This window comes from Rhodnius prolixus, unplaced genomic scaffold (genome assembly GCF_049639745.1).
Source record: "Rhodnius prolixus isolate KJV_2025 unplaced genomic scaffold, Rpr scaffold_23, whole genome shotgun sequence".
In the NCBI taxonomy this organism is placed as follows: domain Eukaryota; kingdom Metazoa; phylum Arthropoda; class Insecta; order Hemiptera; family Reduviidae; genus Rhodnius; species Rhodnius prolixus.
The window spans coordinates 825091-850295 of record NW_027411627.1 but is presented as its reverse complement, the minus strand read 5'-3'; the positions used below and the strand labels follow the sequence as shown (position 1 = coordinate 850295).

The window sequence follows — 25205 nt, the reverse complement described above, 5'->3', positions numbered from 1 at the left end:
GCATATTTACTTGTTATTATTCATCTACAACGCAGCTGAACTTATTAAACGTAAGCAAACGAGTTGGTTGGATTCAAATTCGTTCAATGAGCTGGTGGTTGATTGACTTTTGGACAATTATGGAAGAATCACTCCTTTATTAGCAATGCTGTGCTCAAAATATCTCCAGTATGTTTGATTTATTTATCCTTTCTATTGTCAACAACAAAAGCATAACATCAACCTCACACAAGCACTAATTCTCTTCATGTTTAAAATTGGTAAGGATTTTTGTTTTGTTTTATTTTCCAAACATTTAAGGCTCAAAGATTTAGAGTAATGTGAAGAAGTAATGATCTGTAATTAAATTAAATTTGACATTTTCTTCTTGATACCTTAAAAGTGTGGAAAAAGGTCAATTTATATCTTCTTTTTTTAAAAAAGTTTAAAATATTAAACATGAGGAGGCCAGACTTTTGAGTGGGTATCTTTTGCTTTTGGTATTAGTAGTTTAGTTTTTAAAAAATAAAAAATAAACTGTCCATGGAGATATTTTGGTTAATAACTTGAAGTAAAGTGCGATATAATTGGAAATGTTAAGAAAATGTTTCGGAACAATCTTAAGAATAATAGCGTTGCAATTATAGAAATGGATACGCTATAATTGATCAAAATTAATTTTAAACAATAGTTCAGTGATGGAATTTGAATCCAATAGCATCAATTTGGCTACAATTTAAAGTTCCACTTCAGGAAAGATGAAATGCTAAAAAGGTAACTATAAAACTGCACTCCTAGAAAAATGATAGAGAGAACTGTTTTGACCAAAAAGTTGGAGGCTCACAATATCTTAAACTGTGGGAAGATTGAAAAGTTAAGTTTGCCGGGCCTAGATATAAGTGTAACTTTGAATCTTCATAATGCTCAAAACACCTTATTCTGACTTAATTGTTAATAAATGTTACATTTCTAGACAATTGCTTTTTTGTATTAACAAACTTTTTCACTTTCAACTATTAATTAAAGCAGAAAGTAGTAGAAGAGTGGCAGTCCTGATGAAGAAAGAAGTGAAAGAGGCTGCGCTATTCCTCAAATTGTATATTGGGAAAAGATAGGGCTGGTTTTTTTACACCAGTATATTGGTAAATTGAGTTAGGTTAGGTGTATAGTAACTGTGCATACCAATATGTTGGTTTTTTCCAGCCCTCATATAAAGTAAAGGTTAATGTGCAAACAAGACCACAATAACAATAAATAAATAAACTATTAATTAGAATAGAATAGAATAGTTTTATTTACAGACCTTACATTGATACATTTAACCATATTACATTAACTACATACAGCATTGGTTCAACTATTAATTATAAAAACATTAATTCGTTTTTACGGATATTAAGGGAGTCACTGTATACAATTTTTACTTATGAGTATAATCCAAAAGACAAAATTTATCTGTTTTCCTAGGCACATATGAATCTGGAATAGCATCCTATAAGCATGTCTATTTCAACGCCTCGTTCAACACTTTAAAAATTTGGGCCTTAACAGTAGTCTGTGTAATTACATTTTATGAAAGTATTAGAAGGCTCGTTTCACTTGGTTTACAAAGTTACCTGCGCTATAGCATGCTGTTATTATTTTTATCTGCCATCTTTTCACATTATTATTCTTGGTAGGTATTGCAGTTTTATTTTATAGTGAAATAAAGACATCAATTTTATAAATTGAGTTACATTTTTTTCTTAGGTGGTCTTATGTTAATTACTGGAACGATGATTATTACGTTCAGTGGAATCATCAGTTATTTTTCACAAGCACTGAAATACTGTCGACCTTGATCGTTCTGCAGTTGGCTGATAACCGATTAATTGTAACTCCTAGGAAAGCTCTCGGTATAGTTGGCGTAGCAGTTATGCATGTAATCGCTGGTAGTCTGGACCAATTTGTTTTAAATGTTGTTAAAGGTGAAGGGCATATGCATCAGGTTAGTATTTCTTCAATATTTTTACAAAATTAGTATCTTATCTTTAATTTAACCTCAAAAAAACAAAACAAAAAAAAGCAAAAAACCTAGATTTCGAGATTCTCAGTCTAGAATAATCAAGGAGCTAACCATATTCCGTCTGGGAAGTATTTGTTAAGATTATCCATTTTTGTTTTCTTATTTTCGCTCGAAATCAGCTTACGAAAGTACTTAAGTGCACATAAGATTTAAGCGAACTAACATGATGTCTACATTGTAAGCTTGAAAATAAATTGTACATTAAAACTTAAGTACTTAATTAAGAGAGAAAGACGCATTTCCTTTTATTTAACTAAACATTATTTTTATTTAGTCAATAAAAGTCTGGATACATTTACTTTCGGCTCATACTACAATTTTATAAAGTTGGATTGGAAAATATGAAAACAAATACTACATTTTGACCAGTGCTTTTTACAGTAGTTCACGCATACTAAGGGTACGTTCACAACGGAGCTGTGAGCATAGATGATAGCGGAGATGATAGCAGTGATGCATCAGCGCTTATAGAATAACCTAGTACATTCTTATGTGAGCGTGCACAACGAAGCTTCGACTAGTGACTCATACTCGCTGCTATAAACGAGCATAGATGATAGAATTGAATTTTTCATTTTTCTGCTAGCTGAACTCCAGTATCGGAGGTAGAAAAATTAATTAGTGCTGTCTTTACTCATTATTTTTGGTTATTATTTTATTATTTACTTTTAAACAATATTTTGTTTTTTAAATCGTGCTTACATTTATTTTTATGTGTATTTATTTGTTTTTCCTCAATATAACCTTACCTCAGAGTTATCACTAGTTTTTCTTCTCTAGTTATAGGATTTCCATGACAATTTTTCCTACGTTTTCTTAATTTTGACCTTATTTTTTTCTAAAATTTAGTCAAATGTGGTTGGACCCATCCTCACATATTCAAAAAAAATGATCCGGATAATTTCTAAGTTCCTTATATAAATAGTGAAATTCGCCCAAAGTACTTCGTTTTTTTATTTATGGTATGTACATGATATTTTCTACATCTTTTTTTTTTTAAATATACCATTTCGTTGCTGGTGAACATAAAAACTCTTCTTCACTACTCGACATGTTGCATGTATCACAGCTCCGTTGTGCACACTAATCAGCGATTATATTTTACTCTATCAGTTATCATCTCTGCTATCATCTATACTCACAGCTCCGTTGTGAACGTACCCTAAGGCTGGAAACATAGTGGAGCGGCGAGCAAAGCGGCGATGATAGCGAAGAGCAAAGCGGCAAAAACAAAAACTAGAAATAGATAGAGTTGCTCTATCTTCGCTTTGCTCGCCACTATGCGCGGTCCCATATGGTAACTTGTGTTTGATTTCGCCGCTTCGCTCTTCGCTATCATCGCCGCTTTGCTCGCCGCTCCACTATGTTTCCAGCCTAACAGTTGCATCAGTAGTGAATGTAAACATCGGAAAGGTTACGTTTGCAAAAAGTGATACCAAATAATTTGTCGACGTACGGTACAGAATTGCACTTCTTTTTTTTATCAATAAAAAAATTTTTTTATTAATTTGCATTCTTCCTTTTTCTTATACTAAAGCCTTATCATTCGATCCACAAGTTTTTTTAGTGAAACCTTCCGGTTGAGTCCCATTTTTCTTATTATGAGCTCTGCAGCTCGCTTTCTTTTTGAAAATATGGTTCCTGATTCTTTTCCGATTTCTGTCTATTCTATCTATTGTATAAAGTATGACAAAATTGGAATTGACGCAGACTTTTTTGAATAATGGTATTTTCATAAACATATTCATTTTTATGGAATTTCATTTTCTATTTATTCGAGGTTTGATATAATAGTGAACTGACGGACATTTCTACATGTTGCAGGTGTTAAGAGATGTCAGCTTTATGGTACCAGATTTATTACATGTACTTCTTCCATTAATAGAACTGAAAAGATCTTATTATAAATCACCCAGATATTTCCATGTACCAGTTAATGACTTGAGGCGAGACATCTTTGTTATTATTGCCATTATTGGTCTAGGCATTTTTTTATGTTCTTTATTGTAATTTTTGTTTTGTTTTTGAACCAAAATTACTGATTTTCTTCAAGGTACAGAATGAGATTATCAAAAGAAATTAAGATTATTTTGGTTTGATTTCATTGTTAGATTTATGGGTTTGTAAATATGGAACATAAGTTCCACTTAGGATGTGAACTTCATAAACTTACTAATGCCTAGTCCCTTTTATTATTAAAGGGCTTGTTTTGGAGGACAGGTGAAACTCGGTAAATTTTCCTTGAAATGCCTCAAGGTTTACTCTTTATTTTTTTTTTACAATTTTCTCGAATTCCACAACTCCAGAGAGTTCACTTAAATCTAGACATGCCACCTACACCCTCAACAAAGAATCACCTACTTTTCTTGTTTGTAACTTTTTTATAGTAAAAAAGCGGGTTTGCTTCCATCGCACTCTAACCTATGTAATTTTTGCCAGAGAAACTATATTGAGAATTATACGTTAACAAAGGAAGTGAAATCTCTTTGTGCAGACAAAAAAAAAAACCTGGCGATGAACTCCTGTAACAGAATTAAATTTGCAGGTTTTTGGCAAAGAGCAATCGATGAGGTCGTTTGCGAGAGATTTCTGAAATGCAATATAGGTATATGCAATAGGGTGACATAGACGTTGGTCCTTACAAGGAGGATGGATTAACAATGGATCCGTCTGGTGTCATAACTGATAACTACTTCAGGTGTTACTAGGGAGGGTCTCAGAATGAATGCAATTCTCTTTTGAATTGAGATGGCTAGGTCTTGTCTCTTGGTGTAGATACTAGTGTCTTCCAGGCTGAGGTATTCTTTGTTAATGAGCAGTTATAAAACTCAGCTTTTAGAGGGATTTGTGTCTGCTATGATTTTCAAGCTGCGTTGAAGGCACGAACTTTCTACTGCTTTCACCTAGAAGTTGTGGATTGTGTTCAAAAAGATTAGAAGTTGCTTTCGTCAATTCTGTAATGAGTGTTTAAGAAGTATAATGAGTATTTTGGGAAATGCGGAGGTGGATAGGTTGGCCGGGATAGATGCAACTTTCCCCTTTATTAGTCCCGATCCTTACTTTTGGCGTATTTCATGACTGTCCCATTTCCAGGAATGGACAGCTTCATAGCCTAAAGCCTAATGGTTGAGCTCGGTGTGTTGACGGCCAGATAGTAAGACGATTTTGTGTCTGTCTCGGTCATCCTAAAGGTTACTGATTAGATATCTTAATGGACATTGTGGTTTAAAGAGGTAAGAGTCTCCAGTCCAGAGATGAAGGTGTATAAGATTGCGAATTACCTTATAACTAATAGCCCTCGTCCTTTCTCTAAGCCCTCTCTTAGACGCGCTATCTCTGGGAACTAGAAATAAGATTTTTACCCAACCTACTTGGCGATTCATTTCTCATCTGTACACTGATATCCAGAGGGGGGGAAAAAATCCTGGAAACCTTTTGACTTCACCTATCTATCCAGCGCCTGTAATATGGAGAACAGTAGCTCGCTGCGGATCATTCATGCTGGTCCTGTTGGCCCGCGGGAAGGTAGGTATTTGGTTTTCTTTTCTCCAACCTCCCATTTCTTCTATGCCAACTGAGGACAAGCTTTCTCTGGGCTTCCAGACCCCCCCCCCCCACCCCCATTACAATAATTGAATCAAGGCTAGTGAATTTCTCCCCATTTAGAAGAATCCTGAAATTCCCATTACTGTCAACTAATAATTGCTACATTTTCTTATTTTGTACCGCGTTATTCCATTTACATTCTTTCTCTCAATTACCAGCGATTCAGTATTTCATATTCTGTACAGGAAGTTCCTAAAAGTTCGTACATATAGTTTTATAAAATTTCATATTGTTTCACCTCACATTATGTAGGTACGTGATTGGGATTGTCGACTGAACAAAAACAGAACAAAGGGATAAGAAATAAATTTGAAGGCCTAAAACAAAATAATTTATTCTATATTAAATAATATAATTTTATATTTCGATTCAGATATTCGAGAGTAGTAGATTTTGAAATATTTTTACAACTTTGAAATTAATAAAAACCTAAAAAAGTGGCTTTTTTTTTCTAAATATTTCGCACAATGGAGCAATTTAATTTTTGCAAATGTTCTCTAGCTTGGCGGACAAGTCCCTGTTTTCTGGTAGAGAGTAATTTGGTGTGAAGGACTCGGAACATTTGTTTTTATTATCAACGTTTGCTACCATGAGTGCAGATAATTCTGACCTTTCTCTTACTCCTTGTAAAAAAGAGATTGTTGCCATCGCGTAGATTTCCAATTTTTAGTATTCTCCAGATTATAAGATGTTTATATCCCCTGAATGTGCAAAAACTGGAGCGTACTAAGGACATTGACGAAAAGAGCTACTTAAATCGGGCTCTCTTCCGGGTCACGCCTCTTTTTCTGTGGATCTTCCCACCTTTTTTCCAGCTACTTCTAATAAGAACTAATACTAAATGGGAATTTATACTAGTTTAAAGAAATTTCGTTTAACCGAAAATGTGAATATCTAGAACGATTTTTTTTTTTTTGCACCTCAGTTCAGAAAGAGACCAACTTTCTTGTTTGAAATACTTTTCATTGAAATTGATTCTAAGCGAATTTCTGAGAAGTTGGATATGTCACGCGCTGTCCTTTAGAGCACCGATCATCAAATTTTCGAAGCTCAGTCACCACTCAGATTTTAAACCTTTGCATACCATTTCCAAGTCTACCGTCATACTTCCCATCTGACGGTACGAATCTTAAAAAAAAACCTGGAGCTCATCTGCTGTTCTGTGCTATCAGCTGTATTATAAGCACATTGGTTAGTCGATTACCCATCTAATTTCTGTTCGAGTCTGTCGTTAAAAATTCTTTCGACAAGTGTCCATTTGGTTAACACTATGATTTGATATCATGAATTTTTTTTTGAAACGAACTTTTAGTAAAAATTTGAAATTGAAAAAAAAAAAAGTTTGAGAAAGGCGTGAAGGGGTTTTAATCAGAAAAGAGAAAACACCAACGAGTGACCTTAAACTCGCAACATGATACTCCCATCACATATCAGTCAGTCTCCATTTGGTTTGTAACTTTTTTCTAAAGAACCATTTTAATGGGTTGCAGGTACTCCAAGCTACCTTGAAAGAAACTCTTTATTTTCTAACTTGGCCCATTCCTCCTTTTATGTAGTAGAACATAATTCATTTTTGTAAACTTTTTGTAACATTGAAGCCGATAATATTTATCTAAAACTTAAAGTTAAAAAAAATCAAAACATTCTGAGCTAGAACTTTGAGAATTATAGTTTAGGCAGACGATTGCAAATTGTCACACCCTACGTGTATATTTCTTTTCTAATAATTTAGTAATTTAGTCAAAATTTGATGATGAGTTCCGTATTTTTGTAACAAGTATATTCTTGAAAAAATAATTGTCTGTGTTGTAGTAGATGTTAACAACACTAAAATATGTAAACAGGCTATAACCTATTGACAGGTTAATTTTTTTGTATTAATTTTTCTATTTTTAGTTATGCACTAGGCGAAATTATTGATATGATCATTGTAACGAATGTTGTTCCGGTGAAAATATAAATATTAGCTCATGTTTAGAAACAGTTCTGTTCTGTTGGTTCTTTTTATTGAAGTGTAATTAATTATAGACGTGGCAGTTTAACACGTTAAGGGCGTTACAATATATTGAGAGATATGTAATGCTCACTGCAGGATAATTTTTGTTGAAATATTACTTAAGTTCGAAAGAAGGAAAGCAATTTTATTTTGTTCATTTAAAGAAAATATTGATTTGTACTTGTAAGTTGTAAAATAAATGCCAGTTACCTACTTGTTAATGGACAAATTGAATTGCTTCATTCCTTTTGCTTATGTAAGCGATTACATTTAGTATTTGGCAGGCATTGTGTTTTCTCCTAGTGGAGGCTTTTGTTCATTTTTTAAAATAACTTAATGACTTGTTGATATCTTGGCTAGATATCTGCGAAGCGTTTCCTCTTGAAGCTTGCCTGTTCAATGGATGCAGAAACGGGAGTGTTTCCAATATTATTTTTTTCTTTTAAAATGCACTTGATGGTTGCAACTGTTTCTAAACATTAATGCAAAATATTAAAAAAAAAAAAAAATTGGTGATGAGATAAAGTATTATTGAAATGTGTGAACTAGTCATATCCAAAGAAAATCTAAATACATATAGATGTAAGTATTTTATAGTTACCTAATTTGTAGTTTTGTATTATACAAAATAAAAAAAAAAGTGATATTTTTGTTCCATTAATGTTAGCAGTAGTTTAGAGTTTATATTTGTGATCTTGAGGAAGTCTTTAATTTTTTAACTTTTCATAATCGTAAACTTAATTAGAATATTACATGTTATTATTATAAGATCAGTGGCGGAGCTGTAAAGGTGCAAATCTTTTAATGGCGATTTTAATCTGTATGGATAAATTAATTATTCAACTATACAAACATATCCCAAGTTGAAGAGAATGCTTTAAACTTCTACTTTTTGATCCTAACATTAAAAATTCATAAAGGTAAACTAAGAAAAAATTCCAACCTACGCCATTGTTTAGCTGTTACTGTTGTGTTTTGTAATCTTTTGTTTTTTAAATCTTAGAATAATAGTATGGATTCAAATGTAGAACGAAATTACTAATAAAATTGGATAGAGATTTCAGAATGTAGTTCCGCCATTGGACGATATAAAAAAATATAGTTTTAAAGCAGCAAATAAAAAAAAGTTGATTAGAAAAAGGAAAAGTTCAGCTATTACTAATTCTGTAATATTATAAGATAAAAGGCACAGAGATTATTTTTATAACTTTCATTTTAAATGCATCCTGTTGGAAAATTTTGTTTTTCTTTCCTTCTTTTTACTTAATGTGTAAATGAAAATTAATATCATACCTTCAGATGGTGCCTTTTAATTGCATTTCTGATTTTATACGAAATTATATTGTAATATGCACACCACGTTTTTTAAACAATAAAAAATTAACAACTAAAGTGTAAAATTCACACCAAATAAATATTTATGTTTCATTCATATTGTAGACAATAATTTATTAGGAATTTATTTTCTTAAATGGAGAAAAGGTTAAAGAATGTAGAATGTGTGGTCAATTATAAATAACATTAAGAAAAATTGTAATTTATGCCCAACATAGAGCTAGTCTTTGAATTTGTGTACTGTTCTAAAATTAAATATTCAAAAAAATGAAGCAAAGTACACACACCTGGCATACAGTTTTCCTATACACATGTTTGCGAAAAAGTTTTTTACACTTTTTATTTTAAATTTATTTGTGGACACATCTATTTAGTAAGATGGACTAGGCTTTGAAAATGTAAATTTTAGGCTTACTCTTCTTAAACATTTAGTTATAAAACGTATTATTGTGATTGTCTGTTTGGGTCTTGGACTGGTTTGTATTAAATCAAAAGAGTTTTGATAATCTGTTATTATTTATCAGTCATTATTGCTGTATATTTAAACAGAAAATAATTACAAAAAAATTGGCAGAAGTAACTTGGTATTGCGTTGAGATTTAAACTGTCACTTCTTATCCACTTTTCCAGCTTCATGCTTATCATTTTTATTAAAAATTATTTTTTCAGGGAAATGTTTTTTGGAAGGCATTCAAGGAACTGCAAGTTTAAGCACACTCTTTTAATATGCGCGGGTAGTGTACCAACATATTAGTATACTAAGATGTGTCAACAATCACAAACCAGTCTCAGGCTTTCTTGGTACAAACCTAATTTATTGTTCAAATTTTTTATTTTGGAAAAATGTATAAATCTTTACTTTTTGTTAAATAATAGCCTTACCTTTCTGTTTTAAATTTGAAGTTAAAAAAATATTTATAATTTTGTTACAGCTGTAATATAAAACGAAAAGGAAGACAAACTATATACGTTTTTACATTGTAAAATTACGTTGTTACACTTATTTCTTCTTTTCCTTTACAATTTCCGATTAGTAGGGCGTTATTTATGTAGTACGTATGCTTGTTTCAAATTATTGGGTGATATAACCGTATCTTGATGGTTTAGGGCATCCAGTATTTTACAATGACAACATTGAGGAGGTACGCGTCCTGGCTCTCTAGTCTGCGTAGGCTCTTTATGAAATAAATAGGTGTGCGGTGCTGACCCCTTGTACTAGAAAGAAACTCACCTTTTTAACGATCTCTACGGTTTGTTTTCCCTGGAGTCGTTTTAGCGTACCTATCCTCTCTGGTCACCAGAGGCCTCGAATCACAAACGAGTAATTATAAAGTAATCTGAACATGTTATGTAGACGACACGAAGCCTCTTCTTCTGTCAGACCCTGTAGGGTACACAGTACACAGACCACAGTGTACTGTGGATCTGAATTACCGTATTATCAGCTCAGTTTGAGTCCCATTCAAGAATTACTGATTCTATAAGGATGAATTCTGTGAAGCCAGGTAGTTATGAGCCCAGAGATGAGATAACAGCAGGTAACGGACCAGTCACAGGAAGGATTCCTTAATGCAAATTCCAGAATAACTTTATAGAGATCATACATAATTTATATGATTTAATAAAAAAGTACAAATAATAAGGATGATGGTGACACTGAATGTACTAGCTGGAGAAAAAGGCTTTATTAATTTTACAACGAAGAGATCAAGTAATGATCAACCTTTTTTATGAATTTTGTGAGGTAATATATTAAAATAGGAAGATTAGACTGACCAAACATGTGCGTAAGAGTTCAGCATTCTCACCTAACGATGGATTCAATGTGAGGGAATATCAATGTATGACAAGCGCCCAATAAAAAGTGATTCAAAAACGTTAGAAGCAGATGCACTTGACTTCTAGGAAGGATAGCGATAATATACCACAGGCTCATCTGCCTATGTTGCGGTTTTAGACACCCGACTGCGCCAGCTTGCAACGCTGAATTCTGGACCAAGGCAGTAGAGCGAGGATTGATAACCCCCACAGCAGTTTAGCCTAACGCGTCTTACTGTTCGGTCATGTCTATTCTTCCCACCTTAAAAACCCTTGACCTAATTTCTTTGAAATGAAATAATTATAAAATGTACAAATTGAATACTAAAAGACTGAAGCAAAATTTTAACTACATTTTGTGTATAAAAATCTACGTTACAAATATATAAGTAAATAAATTTATATTCAGTATTTGCTTTTTCATTCATGTTTTAGTGAAACTTCTTACTTAGACTTAAAAAAATAGAATTATTACTTTACATCACTCATTTCTGATTTTATTTCTAATATATATTTAAAATCAAAAATTTTAAAAATAAGAATAATGAGATCGTCTAAAAATTTGCAGTACCTAAAAATCCAGTTCAGTTTTACACATCGTCATTATTTCCTGAAGTAACATTACAGATTAGTGTTTCACGAGCAAGGAAGTAACAGAATTACTACTTTGACGGAAGTGTAAAGTATGGATTTCTATTTCGTCATTATTAATCTTCAGTGATTTAAACGCTTCTTCCATATACTTTAATACCCGAAGCATCTAAGCACCAGTTTAATCCAGATATTGTTCGCAAATAAGATATAAGAATGTCATGCAGAAGTTCTCTGCAATGTCATGCAAGAATTATGATAAATGAAAAATCCTTATAATTGGACACTAAAAACAATCTAACGTACAATTATGGGCGTACAGCGCAAAAATCTCCCTGATTGGCAAAGAGTTACCCAGTAAGGCGACGTCAATGATATCAGCTCTTACCAAACTAACAGTAACTCCTCTCTGAATGTGATAACAGCTTAAGTTATTTTATTTTTTTTGAAATTTTCGTAATTTTTTCCTACAACCGACACATTCAACCTTTGTGCTTAAACGACTCATAAGTTCGCTATTGTTGCTATTTGATGTGTCTTTTCGAGAGAATTTATCTTAAGAGCGTAGAGGGGAGTGTAAAGAAATTTGTTCAGCCATAAGAGGAAAGTCTAACATAGCGCAATTATGTGGAAACATATCTGAAGCCAAAGAAAATCTGATTATAAAAAGAAGCCAAATGATGTAACCAAATATATATGTATGTATATCTTATTTGTTACTGAAATTGGGCTATGAAAGCTAATATTTGTAAACACAAAAAACTTATGTTTCAATAAAGACCCGTAAAAACTTACGCGTAGCGCACTCCTGCAAATTACAGATTGTAAAAACTATATTTTATTCCCAATTCATTTAAACAAACTTCCTTCAATTAGAAAAAAAGGTGTACACTGACAATCACACATAAATGCAAACAATTGTTATTTACCTGAGGGGTTGTTTACAATTAAGTTATTTCTAGATATTTACTGGCCTTTTGCTTGTTTAATTCATCTTAATATTTAAAAACAGAATTAATTTAAAACATGATAAAGCACAATATCTTTTTAAAATAAAGTTAATTTAAACAATTATCGAAAATGCAAAAATCGATGGATGTTCATAAAAGAAACTCAAGTTGGTTTTAATTTTAAGTAATTAATATTATCAATGCAAACCTGAACGGAGGTTATGGTTACAATAATTGTTCTTTATTTCAAATTCAAATTTGCATTATCACTTAATTTTATTTTCCCTAAATAATTATTGTAAAAAGTTGCTTCTTGATTCGCAGAATTCCCGGTATAGGGTTGTGTTATTAGAGCGAACATTTCAAGCTTAACCTGGTCAAATACAACAAACGTTCTTTGTTAACATAATCGAGAATTAATCTCATAATCAGTATCTACTAAACATGCACATACATTAAGGATAAGTAATGTTGAAGTAAAATTAAGTTAGTATATGAAGGTAAAATGATGCAAATAAAAATGCATACTATTGTCAAACAATAAACATTTTGTGCAAGAAAAGAGTAATGATCAATGAAAGACAAATTATAAATCCAATTTTTTGCCTGATCCAATTATCCTGCCTTAAGTGGGAGTACTGCATCCTACAGATGATTAATATTCAACGGAAATATACGTTTTAAGTTCACTTCCATAAGAAATAATGTTTACAAATTTTTACTCGGCTTTTTATATTTATAAATATAGATACATAAATGAGTGTACGAAGTTTACAGACATCGAAAATGCCATTAATGAGTTTAAACGTGGTAAACTAAAAACGCCATGTTTTCAAATTAGTTTTCCTACAACAGAAATGAAGCTTCTTAGTTGAATAAGTGATGTGTCCACATAGTGTTATATTAAAATGACAATTTACAGGAAGAATCAACACTTGTATATCTAGAACGATTTGACTTTCTACCAACTCGAATGAGGTATTAGAATCGTACAATGTTCTGAAATGACACTCTGACGAAAAGCTTAATTTCATTCTACCAAATGAACACCGCTTGTAGAAATAAGGTCTCCTGGAAAAGATGTTTTAAGAGTAGCGTTGAATTTATTCGACATTGCAGGCTTGTTTTAGTTTTTCTACTTTTAAAGAATCCAACCATAATTTTAAAAGTGTTAGACCCACATGAATGGTATAATACAAGTCAAAAAGAAATCATTAGAACCAATTTCGACAAAATAGCTTAATCCTGAAAATCTATTCAGTAATTTTTTGAATTTTTCGTTTTTGAATTCTGCTAGACTCAGACTCCACAGACAGTTTCCAGTCATACACATCAATTAGTAAAAACCAGTTCACTAATCATAGAAGCCATTTAGACAATGGTAGTTCCACTCCATAGTTCTTACTCTGAATTTTACAACTTCTTAATGCACAAGAGATAACTGTATTCACCTTTCCCACCCAGAAGTGTCTGTCCTTAATCGATTTTCTTGGAAAAATGTCCTAGCAGTAGAAGGAATTCGACCCCAAAGTAGGGGTCCTCCCAATCGAAGTATTAAAAGAAGTTCCCACCACCTGAGATTTGTCGTTGTTGAGATATTTTGTTCACAAACACGCCAATTTTTCTGACTCACGGAACCTTAAAAAAAAAAGTAAACTAAAATAGATTGTTCGACACGATTGCAACACATCCTCTGACGAGAGGTAAGCGGAAAGTAAACATAAAGCCGTGCAAAGTCAAATATAAGGAAAACAGGCATTAGCAAATCACCAAAATTTGTTAACACCGAAAAAAAAAGTAAAATAAAATTAAAAATCCATAAATTGTTTTCTTTATTAATAATTAATTACAAATTATTAACTTATAAAAATATATTTTCTTTAACTTTCTATTAAAGTTTAACACTATGACATATAAATCCTGAGGAGCTGAGTTATTTTAAAAAATCAACTAAACACGACTGACCTCAAGAAAGAGGCATTCTTTTTTTTAAAGAATAATACGAGTGAGTCCATGATTTTGGTTATTTTGTTATTCGTACCTGCTTTAAAAATTTAAATTCCATTAATATCTAGTGGCTTTAAATAGACTGATCTTACTTTTGCTTTGTACACAGATAGGAATCAAAATTTTTTATGGAAAATTACAAAATTTATTTACTTTTTTCAGTCTTTTATTTCAGCTGCTGATTTTTCTGCTATTTTCTTCTAACTGAATAAATTAAACAGAGTGATAAGAAAGTGGGTGAAAATGGGTGTAGACCCATTTTGTAAAAACAAAATTCTGGGAAGATTAATTAGAAGGTTATAAAACCATCAAAAATGGTTTGACCGACCAGGAAGGAAGCGCAGCAAAAACTTCATAAAAATGAAATGTGCTAGAGTGAAGATGCGATCGATAACAACCAAAGATAGTAAGAGAACATAAGGGAAGAAGAATGTGTAGACGGTGTAAATTAAGGATGATATCTATCAACCTAGGCTAAGCAAAGTATTCGAAGTGGAAAGTAAAGGAAGGTGATGTGATTTTAGAGAGGGGAGCCCCAGCACTTTGAGGAGATCCTTAATAAGGTAAACTTAATAAGACAGACTTGTCGTAAAAGTGCTTAGCGGCAAAGAGATACAAAGTCTCTTTGAGCACATTGTGAATGGTTTAGGGCAGGGGTCGGCAACCTATTTCAAGTAGAGAGCCATTTCTCCTTAAATAATTTTAATAAATCTTACCAAGAGCCGCAAGGATGATAGTGTAAACAAACTCTGAAGATCATTTGTATTCATAAATAATTATTTTATGATATTCAATAACATTTAAATGTTTTATATATTTATTTTCACATATTACAAAGTAAATGAATAAATAATAACTAAACCTGTGTTAGAATGAAAATGGCGGCAGTCCTGTGTATTACGTACTGTATTTTAATATAATTCTATTCAATTTCTAACCTATCACATTTAAAATTCTTTTTGAAAAAATATCTACTTTAATAAATGAAATTTTCATTTGTTTCAATAAAATTGAAATATACAATTTATTTTGGACACGCTGAAGAGCGACAAAGTTTGGATAAAACAGCCGCATGTGGCTCGCGAGCCGCGGGTTGCCGACCCCTGGTTTAGGGGAAATGCACCTTTAGAGGAAAAAAACAAAACTTTCCTTTACAATTCTTTTCGTAGAAGGACCTCAGATTCCAGACGTAAACACTAAGCCCGAAAGAAGGGATTTAACGATAGTTAAAGAGAGAGATACTCGTCTCACTCCCAACATGAACGACCTAGGATGAAGCCAGGATTTCCATAAAAAAAACATCACCTTAGCTAATAAGGAAGACTACAATTGCATGGAAAATTTAAGAAAAATAACCCAGTTATGAAACATGCGAGTATAAAACAAGACTGGTAAGCTCCCACTATATGAAATAAATATATGATCTAAAGAATCTTTAAAAAAAAAGTATCATAAAAGTGATCATACAAAATTAAGTAATCAATTTTACTGATTCTACTAACGAATATAAAAATAATTATACATAAACTTTCTATATTGTCATATATATATATATTTTCTTCAGAAATTATAGATAAAAGCTCTATCTACAAAATCTATTTAACAACAAATATCTGAACTATAAAAATAGTTTATACATTTCGTATGAGGAAATGCTCTCTTTTCCAACTTAATTATTAGTAATTAATTTGTATTTTTCTATAAAGAAGGCAGTAAAATAGCGAAGACCCATCTTATAAAGAAAACCATGCTTTAGTTAATTTAAAAAAATAAAATAAGAAATAAAATTTCTTTCAAAAAGAAAAAAATAAGAAAAAAAAAGATTGAGTAGTAGAAAGTAAAAACACAACTGTAAATTCTAACAAAGAAATAGTAAATACAAATGAATATAATAATTGCAATGACACTGGCTAAGTATGTCTAGTTCTATTTGTTCAGTACTTACTGAACAGCAGGATGGCTCTTAATGTAGGCTATCAGTTCTTCTGGCTTTATCATCTTTTTACTAATTCTATGTACGGCGGTGAATAGCGGGAATCTGAAAGTGAGAATCCAGTTGTCAATTACAGATTACAACTTACTGGGGAGAAACATGTGTTGTGATGGAAGTTCTCGACTTTTTTTAAAAAAGTTCTACACAGCAACCTTTATTTTAAATCTTTTTAAGTCTCAACAATGCTCCAGTCACTCTGGAGCACTTCCAATGATGAAACAACTAACCCAGTAGTCTCGGGAAAGAAGAAGAAGTGGGTACTTGCTTTTAGGGAACATGCTTCCCTGCTGTTATCTACGCCACTCCCACTCTCACCACATATTTGAGTACTGCTGCCCCAGATAAAAGGAACCAAAGAAATTCTACCAGGAAGCCAGTAGAGAGGATATAATCACTTTCTAGTGCCCCATACACTCCAAAGATGGCCTTTTAAGTTAAAAAGTTGGGATCTAAGAATGGTGTACAACCAAACCGTGGTAACCACGGTTCTTTGTAGAAATTCCAGGAATTGGAGAGCAAGCAGATTGAGATAACTCCTTGGTCCTTAATCACTCTCTCAACTCACTAAAGAAGAATATATTCCGCTCCAAAACCTGCTAGGCTGTCCCTGAGCAATGACCCGGGAAAAGAGAGAGCCAATAGATTGGATAACCACTCCCCTAAAGCCCATATACTCGTGCCCTTCCAACAGATAGTATTTTCTCCTCTACTATCCCCGTGAATAGAATGAGTGCATTTCGCTTTTTAATAAAGTCAACTTTTTAATGCAGACATACCTCTCAAATAAATGTTTGATAAAGGTTTTATAGTTAAGCTTCAAAACTTAAGCTAAAACTTATCACGCTTTCGTCAACTACATAGGTCATAATACAAGTAAATGCAATTAAGTTGTTTTCAGTGTGTCGAAGAATTCAAATAAATAAAATAACAACATCCTTTCCCAATATCAGCTTTGTTTACAACTAAAATACGAGAAGGTGCAAAAGATCGAAGAGAGTTTACATCTCATGGAACTGAACGAAACATATTTTACGACCATCTAAAGAATTACCATATAATTTTCTGGAAAACAAAATAGCCGTGATACTCATGAAGCGCAAAACTTAAGAGTGTTTGGCAAGCACTGACTTACTTTGTCTCAAGCTCTTTAGTTTTCAACATATAGTTCACTTCTTCAGCAGTGATCGGTCCTTGTAACTTTTGGCCATTAAGTAATTCTTTTTCCAGTTCATCGAAAGACTGGAACACAATAAAAGAAAGAAAGTTTACTCCTTGCAGCAAAAAAATGAGCAATCTCCATATAGTTAGATTAGTAAGTGCAATTTTATTGAAAAATTAATTATAATAGTTTTACGTTTGAAATTTACAGTAAACATGTTTCCCTTATAGATGCAATACACACAACAAAAACAATTCAATCCCTTTACATTACAGTCAATCATTTAGATTTAACCCTTATTTAAATTACTGCCTTTAATGACATTCTCTGTCACACGTATTAGCGAAAAATTGTGATACTTTTTAAAATACACCAGAATTGAAAGCTAGAACAGTGCGCGCAATACAAAAGTAAAAAGAACTGATTATTATTACTATTATTTTTGTAGTAAGAAAGAATATGGAAAATCAATAAGGGCAAAAGAAACCACAACAAAAAATGGTCATTTTCAACTTCATTTCAAGGAAATCTTGAGAAATTTCAAGGCTAGAATGTATTATTATGATTTTTCGTTAATGAAATATTTTATAATTCACAAGAACAGACACACTCTTGCTGATTTAGAAAGCCCTTAAAACGGAAGTTAAGATGAAAATTTAATATCGAAAATTAGGCGTAATTGCAACAATAAACAAAAGTAATATTAGATCGCTCATCTTTGCCATACACAGTTAATAACTTCAACTGTACCACAAAACTATATTTTATTGAAGTTCAAAATACGATACCTTTCCTGTGAGAACAAATTGTTCAGCGATTCGTCTATTCCTACCGCCGTAGCATGTGGTAATTAGATCGGCAATACCACAACTTTCAAAATATGTGGTCACTTTGGATTTTGGATAGAAATAATCGATGAAGTTGATCATCTCCATCAGTCCGATACGAATAATGGCAGCTTTAGTATTCTCACCGTACCCCAGTCCGTCGATGAATCCTGCTGCCGTAGCAACGATGTTCTGCAATCAGAAGATGTAGAAGGGTTGATGAAACTTATAACTTGTTAATATGCAATCAACAGTTAACATCTTAGTAGAATTTCGACTAAACGTTTAATTTTTGTCAATATTGTGCAAGAATAGATGCGTACACTGAAATGCCTTTTCTTGGAAAAATATTTCAAATAAACTTATGGACGTAATGAATCTTTAAATAAAAGAAAAATGCTTTAGGAACACACAAATTTATCTTACAGCAATTTATGTATTTAATTTAGGTTTTATAACTAAAAGTTCACATCTAAATTATTGTACAAGTACACTAAAATAAAATGATTCTGCAGAAGGGAATGTAACGTTACCAGTTACTCTACCCTATTGAATTACCCTGGGTACAAGTTTGAAACCAATAGGCTAGGCCTAATATATTTTTACCAAGTTCTAATGAACCTTTTTACAATCATCATAGAAAACTTAATAAGATCATACAGGTCAGCCGTAGTTCTATAATGAATTGAACTGATGTGAAATAAAATACACACATTATGCAATTTATTCTTGAATCATAATGTAGCCGGACTGTTGTTCCTAGTAACAACAGCCAATTGTTTACAGCTTATCATATAAAGTGTCCAAATGTTCGTTTGCATTGTTTACAGCTTATCATATAAAGTGTCCAAATGTTCGTTTGCATTGTTTACAGCTTATCATATAAAGTGTCCAAATGTTCGTTTGCATTGTTTACAGCTTATCATATAAAGTGTCCAAATGTTCGTTTGCATTGTTTACAGCTTATCATATAAAGTGTCCAAATGTTTGTTTGCATTGTTTACAAAAACATTTGTTTATTACTTAAAAATGTTTAGAAAGCTTTGTAATACAGTATTCACTTATACACATTCACACAACTTTTATCTTTTTAGATTTATGGAAGTTTTCATCAGAGTTTGAATTTTCAGTTCATAGTGACTCAAAGTGTTTTGGAATCTTAATGCGAGGGAAGAATACTCTGGTATGACCACTCTCATGACTTCCTCTTACTACTATTCCCAAAGTCTGGCCAATTCTCTTCAAACTACGAACATTTGAGACAAATTTAATTCTTTCCAACACTGAATAGTTTTCCATACTTATTAGACTCAATTAGAATGTTACTGAGATAATTTATCTTTCACCCAAAAGTGCATTTAAATGAATTTTTCTAAGAAAACTTTAATCAAGGACAGAATGATTAAGAAATATAATTACGTCAGCAATTTTTCCATAAGAGAGAATGGAGGAGTAGGGAATCTGGACTGGGAGGGGAATTCCCCTGGCTCCAGTTAGGGAGGCGTTGGTGACTGTCAATTTCTGGGAAGAAAACTTAAAGGTTAAAGAAAATGGTATCGAAGAAAATCTCCATATAAAAAAAAAATGAAAGATCGTGTCAGTGAATAGGCGTTTCCAATTGGGTAATTTATTGTTAAAACTTATAATCGGATCCCATTGTGCCATCTAAATCAAATGTTGAATATAAAATAAAAAATAATTCACTAATAAAAAAATAAATTGACGTTGCTTTATTAGAAGTAATTATTTGAAAGAGAGCATTTAAATGAAAAAGATCGCATTTCTTTTACTTACTACAGGTTTTTTATTTTGTGCTGATAATCAATATTCTGTACAAAAGATAAGCGAACAGTAAGAATTGCAGTAAACATAAGGAACAAATTACAATCGAGGCAGATTAGCTTCCTGTATGTTTACTGTATCGCATTTCAAGGACGCCATTGAGTCAATAAAGAAATTTTAACAATTCAACCTTTCCTACAGTTCAACCTTGGATAAGAGATGTCAACACTATACGGTAAAAATAAAAAAGAAATAATGAATTTTTTTAAGCACTCAAACTAAGTAATTTCTATCATTTCCAATATGATTTCTTTAAGTAGTGATTTTTACTTCTTCTAACGAGAGGGAGTACTGTAATCGTGCAGATTTTCCATTATGAATTTCCGCTGGAAATATTCATTTAGTACCAATTGGATTTTACAAATTTGTTTGCGTCTGCGCATGCGCCCATGGTTGTCTACATGTCTATCGAGGGTGTGGCCAGCGAAACTAAAAAAAATTATAAATCACCGAAAGTTTACATTTTTAATTGGAATAGATGCTAAGATGGTGGGAGTGCATAAAAAATTGTTTCGACATAATTGACAGGAACAGGAAGTGCCAGTTTGAGAATGGATCTTCAGTTTTTATTTTTAACTTATTATATACTCAGCACGCATGTAGTAATGTGTGAATCAATTCCTTTTTTAACACATTTTTTCCAGGAAGCTTCGTTTAAATGGGGTCCTTAGGAGCGAACAAGAAGGCAAGCTCAGAAGTGCCGCTAACTCGGTTGTTTTTTTCGACTTTTCAGTAATTTTCCAGACAGTCATTTGAACTAAGTTGTAGCGGATGTCATTCTTATCACTTTAGATTTATACTGTTTTACCTCAGGAAAATATATTTTATAGTAAGCTTCTGGGGAAGGTTATAAACAGAATTTCTGTGAACATATGGTATAATACTGAAAATCTTTTTTAGGCAAATTTCGAAATTAAAAGAATTTCATTCAGTGAGAGAAAGTCTGAAATTGTTCTCATTATTGTCTATTGTCTGTCTAAAAATGAAATGAACACAAACTATAATTGGAATAAACAAAGAAATTAATTTAATAAAGAATTTAGATCTCAACACATACTTTCAAAGCTCCACAAAGTTCTACAGTACTGACGTCGTGGACCACTCGCACTCTGAAATAATCAGTTTCAATCAGTTTCTGCAATAAATCAGCATTCTTCTCGTCCACACAGCCTGCAATTAGTAAGTATTTTATTAGATTTAGGCCAACAACAAATGACTAAGAACGATATTTTAGATTATTTCATAATTTAGCTCTTAGCTTTTAGAAACAGCAAGTATTGTGACTATGTGAGTTTTCACAGGATATGTAGATTTAAGCCCGAAAAAAAAGAGATTTTGAAAAATAGTCAATTTCGTAAATTTTCCGTAATCTGAAATTTTTCTCCATAAAAAGTAAAAGAAAATAATTTAAATTAATCGAAACAGGTTTTTGTTTATTTTTGAGGTTAATTATTTTAGCTAAACTGGTAATGTCTGAAAAACTGCTTAAGTATGGACTAAGTTTCATTCGATAAGAGTTCCTTCTTAATTGCGTAGCGTCTAATTTATTTTATATTGAAGTTATTAAAAAATAAAAATTAACTTAATGTGTGATTGAAGTATGACTTTTTTTTTGTAATTAATTAACAAATTCACAATTGAAAATCATTTCAATTGTGAATTTAATCGTCTTAATTTATTGGATTTTTTTTTTTTGCCTACAGTCTGATTATGTAAACACTTGTTATCTAATCATAAAATAAACATTCTTATAATATGAGCTATTAAGTTTGTTTCAGAAATAGACAAAACAAATATTTACCAATTGTGGTTTCGCAAAATTTGCCGGCTGCCACTTCTGCAGCAATATTCGCTCCCATGAGGACACATACCTCAATATTTAAATTCCTCTTGATTACACTTGAAATCAATTCAATGCCACCGCCAGCTTTCTTTTCAAAACCCTGGAAAACGGTAGCACACTAAAATTTAGTAAAATGAAAGATGGATCTGTTGACATACACACAAATTGCTCTAAGATTACAATGCTCGTAGAATTAACATAGATTTTTCATAAAACTTCGTCATGGTAAAACTTATTTAATTGTTACTAACAATATTCGGGCCATGAAATTGCAGTTTATACTGAAATTACCTTTTGGGGAAGGAACCAGACCGATCTTCAGCGATCTAAACCCAAGGCCTCCTCAACATGTCATAAAAAGGACTTATTTATAGAAAAAAAAAAAATTAAAATAAGTTATTTATATGTATTCGAATATCTTCTACTGATATCTAACTTTCACGAAAAAAAAAATAACCTCCCATTAATCGATAAAAGAAAAAATTAACATTTTTTTAACATAATTAACATAGAACTGACTTTCATTTTTTTTACCCTACCTACCTAGGAATTGCTATTTGGCAAACGTTTAGTTTATTGCAAATGCTTTTTTCACTCCTGACACCATCCTTACAGTGGCACAGTGGTAGTAAACAATTACGTAGCGTTCATAGAGTTTAATGGAATTTTAATGTAGAGAAAATTAATCAATTCAAATATAACGATGTCAGCAAAAAATAAAAATAAATCAACTTTTCAGTTTTTTGATTGAACAACCAAAGAGAAAAAGGTAAAAATGGTAAATATTCTTAGAAGAAAAACAGAATGAAATGGAATGTAAATTATTTAAAATCACTCCCAACACTTCAAGGCACCTGACTGAATTAATTATTAGCCAAGTTACGATAAGACATAATTAGAATAAACAACTATTACTTAACTAAGGCTATCAATAGAACTCGCCTAGCTACATAAAAGGTGTCTCCTATTACAATTTATAATGGAAGTTAATAATTATATGCTATCAATAGATTTTTAAACAACAAATAAATTTTTACCTTAATAAGTGAAAGTCCAACAGATGTACTCTTAATTTTTCCTACTAAACTTTTACAAATACCTTCAACAAACTGATGTGGTACAACAAATATTAGAAAATCAGCGTCACACGCAGCTTGCACTAAATCTGGAACGGCCACCTATATTTAATTAAAAATAATAGAAAAAATAATTAATAATACATCGTTAATATAAACATCAGGTTTTTAAAAAGTGAGATGAAAAAAAAACCTAGCAAATGAAAGATATTTATAATATTGTAAGATTAAATTGGTTTTAAAGACGCCGGAAATTTTTGAATGTAGATTTGATTAGAATATGTTCGTCATTTTTATCGTGAGAATTTTTTTCACCTCATACTTTCTTTTATTTATTAATTCACAATAATATTTTATGTGCTGTTAATAATAATTGCTTTAAGTCAGCAGATATGTACAAACATATTAAAGGCTTTAATAAATATTAATACAGTGCATGACTATGTCACTTTAAATAATAATAATAAATGCAATTCTCTCAATTTTTTTTTTTTTTTTTGCAAATATAAGACCTTTCTTGCTGATTTTTCAATTAATACTTACCACATTTTCAGGCAGTTTATGTCCAGGTAAGTATTTTACGTTTTCATGGGTAGTATTAATTATTTCAGTTAATTTCTTTCCATCCACAATCTCTTCATATACGTACATGTTAACTTCATTATCAAATTCATTTAATTTAATTACATTTGCACCAATTATCTTAGCAATGGCTGAGCCCCTTAAATAAAAAGAAGACACTTTTAAATGGAAATCTTACGAAAAAAAGTCATTTTGCAAGGGATATCTACCAAACAGAGAAAAGAAGTAACTCTTTTGGATACTCACGTCCTAAAGAAATAACTCAAATATATATATATATATAGACTTTACAAATTTTCTTTATAAAAAATAAAAAAATGGTCATTAGGGTAATGAAAACAGGGCAGAGTAAAAAAAATTAAATTGTTTCGATGAAATAATCTAATTAACAAAAAAAAGTAACTTCATTATTTTCAATATAGCCACATCAAGTTAAACATTACATTACTACATCATAGTAATGCAAATTTTAACAGTAGAGAGATTCACCTATTTTTTTTTTTTTAATGAAGTAATCTTTCGAAGCAATTTTTATTTTTTGATATTTTATTCCATTATGAAACTTTTCACTTATCAGCAAGCACTTCATTGATTACAAACTTAATCTACACTTTTTCTTTGTTTTAACACTATTCATAATACAGTAATTCTTTAAATTAGGTGCTGCAGTTCCTGAGGCTAAAGAATAAATTCTGTAAAATATTACAAAAACCTTGAAAATCAAACCTTTTCATTCATTTAGTATAAAAATATATGACTAATAATTCTAGTTATCATCCCATAGATGATAGACCCGAGTTTCTTCTATTTAAATAGTTGATATTTCTCAAACTTGCTGTTAAAAATGAAACTAAGTTGGTATTTTCTTGGTCCAATTCAAAAAGGTATGTACCGTCGGTTATACTTATATAACAAAAAAATTAATGAATAATTGAGAAAACTTACCAATTTCCAGAACCTACAATACAAACTTTTTTCCCCGACATTTCCTTTTTTAATATTCACAAAAAGGAAGAACCTCGAGTAATCTAAGATCTAATGCTTCTACTGTATTAAAATAAAAGAAAGAAAAAAAATAAAAACTTCCTGCTAACGGGTATACACCAGACGTCCTTCGGTCGAGAGCTACTCTCATCAAACTGACCAACCAGCACTAACTTATCACTGAGGTACCTTCCTCATATAAACACAATGCTGATAAGAGGCAAATAGGCGACAAGGCTGCCAACACTTGGTTAATTAAAATAAAAAATAAATAAATTTATAACCAAAAATAGAGATGAACAATTAAAAATAAATTTTAAATTAGAAAAATTTGTAATAATATATTTTATGTAGGGTCGCTATTACCTCTCTCACAAATATATGTTCCAATCACCATCCAGCGCTACAACACTGTTCAGCTCAGTCAACTCATGGATGTCACATTGAATTAAATTTACCTTATAAATAGTTATCAGCATATCAATTTTTACTTTCCTTTTTAAAAAATTTTGTTTGTTTTTCTTATTAAGAAAAATTAGTGTGCTTTTACGT

The 25205-nt window shown here is 31.5% G+C and overlaps 2 protein-coding genes across 8 annotated transcripts in view; one reads left to right on the top strand and one right to left on the bottom strand.

Annotated features, from left to right (window-relative positions):
* Window positions 1–7274, top strand: part of LOC141459806 (uncharacterized) — a 46498-nt gene extending 39224 nt beyond the window's left edge. For 3 of the 4 annotated variants that reach the window (XM_074139309.1, XM_074139310.1, XM_074139311.1), the window contains 3 exons: window positions 1447–1654; window positions 1729–1966; window positions 3869–7274. In XM_074139309.1, coding sequence (XP_073995410.1) covers window positions 1447–1654; window positions 1729–1966; window positions 3869–4054 — 632 coding nt within the window. In that variant the 3' untranslated portion in view covers window positions 4055–7274. The remainder of the gene's footprint in view (window positions 1–1446; window positions 1655–1728; window positions 1967–3868) is intronic. The other variant, XM_074139313.1, reaches the window with a different exon arrangement.
* A 344-nt stretch (window positions 7275–7618) lies between these two features.
* On the bottom strand, window positions 7619–24847 carry Gpdh1 (Glycerol-3-phosphate dehydrogenase 1). 4 transcript variants are annotated; one of them, XM_074139295.1, is made up of 9 exons: window positions 24615–24847; window positions 23631–23808; window positions 23049–23189; window positions 21970–22111; window positions 21226–21338; window positions 18288–18518; window positions 17473–17579; window positions 16293–16385; window positions 7619–8118 (listed from the first exon to the last, which is right to left on the bottom strand). In XM_074139295.1, the coding sequence occupies exons 1-9, from the start codon at window positions 24653–24655 to the stop codon at window positions 8076–8078; spliced, it is 1089 nt and encodes a 362-aa protein (XP_073995396.1). In that variant the 5' UTR covers window positions 24656–24847; the 3' UTR covers window positions 7619–8075. The 4 variants fall into 4 exon arrangements, with proteins under 4 accessions (XP_073995396.1, XP_073995400.1, XP_073995398.1 ...); XM_074139299.1 differs by lacking the exon at window positions 7619–8118 and adding an exon at window positions 10645–12713; XM_074139297.1 differs by lacking the exon at window positions 7619–8118 and adding an exon at window positions 13141–13186.
* Window positions 24848–25205: the final 358 nt, after the last annotated feature.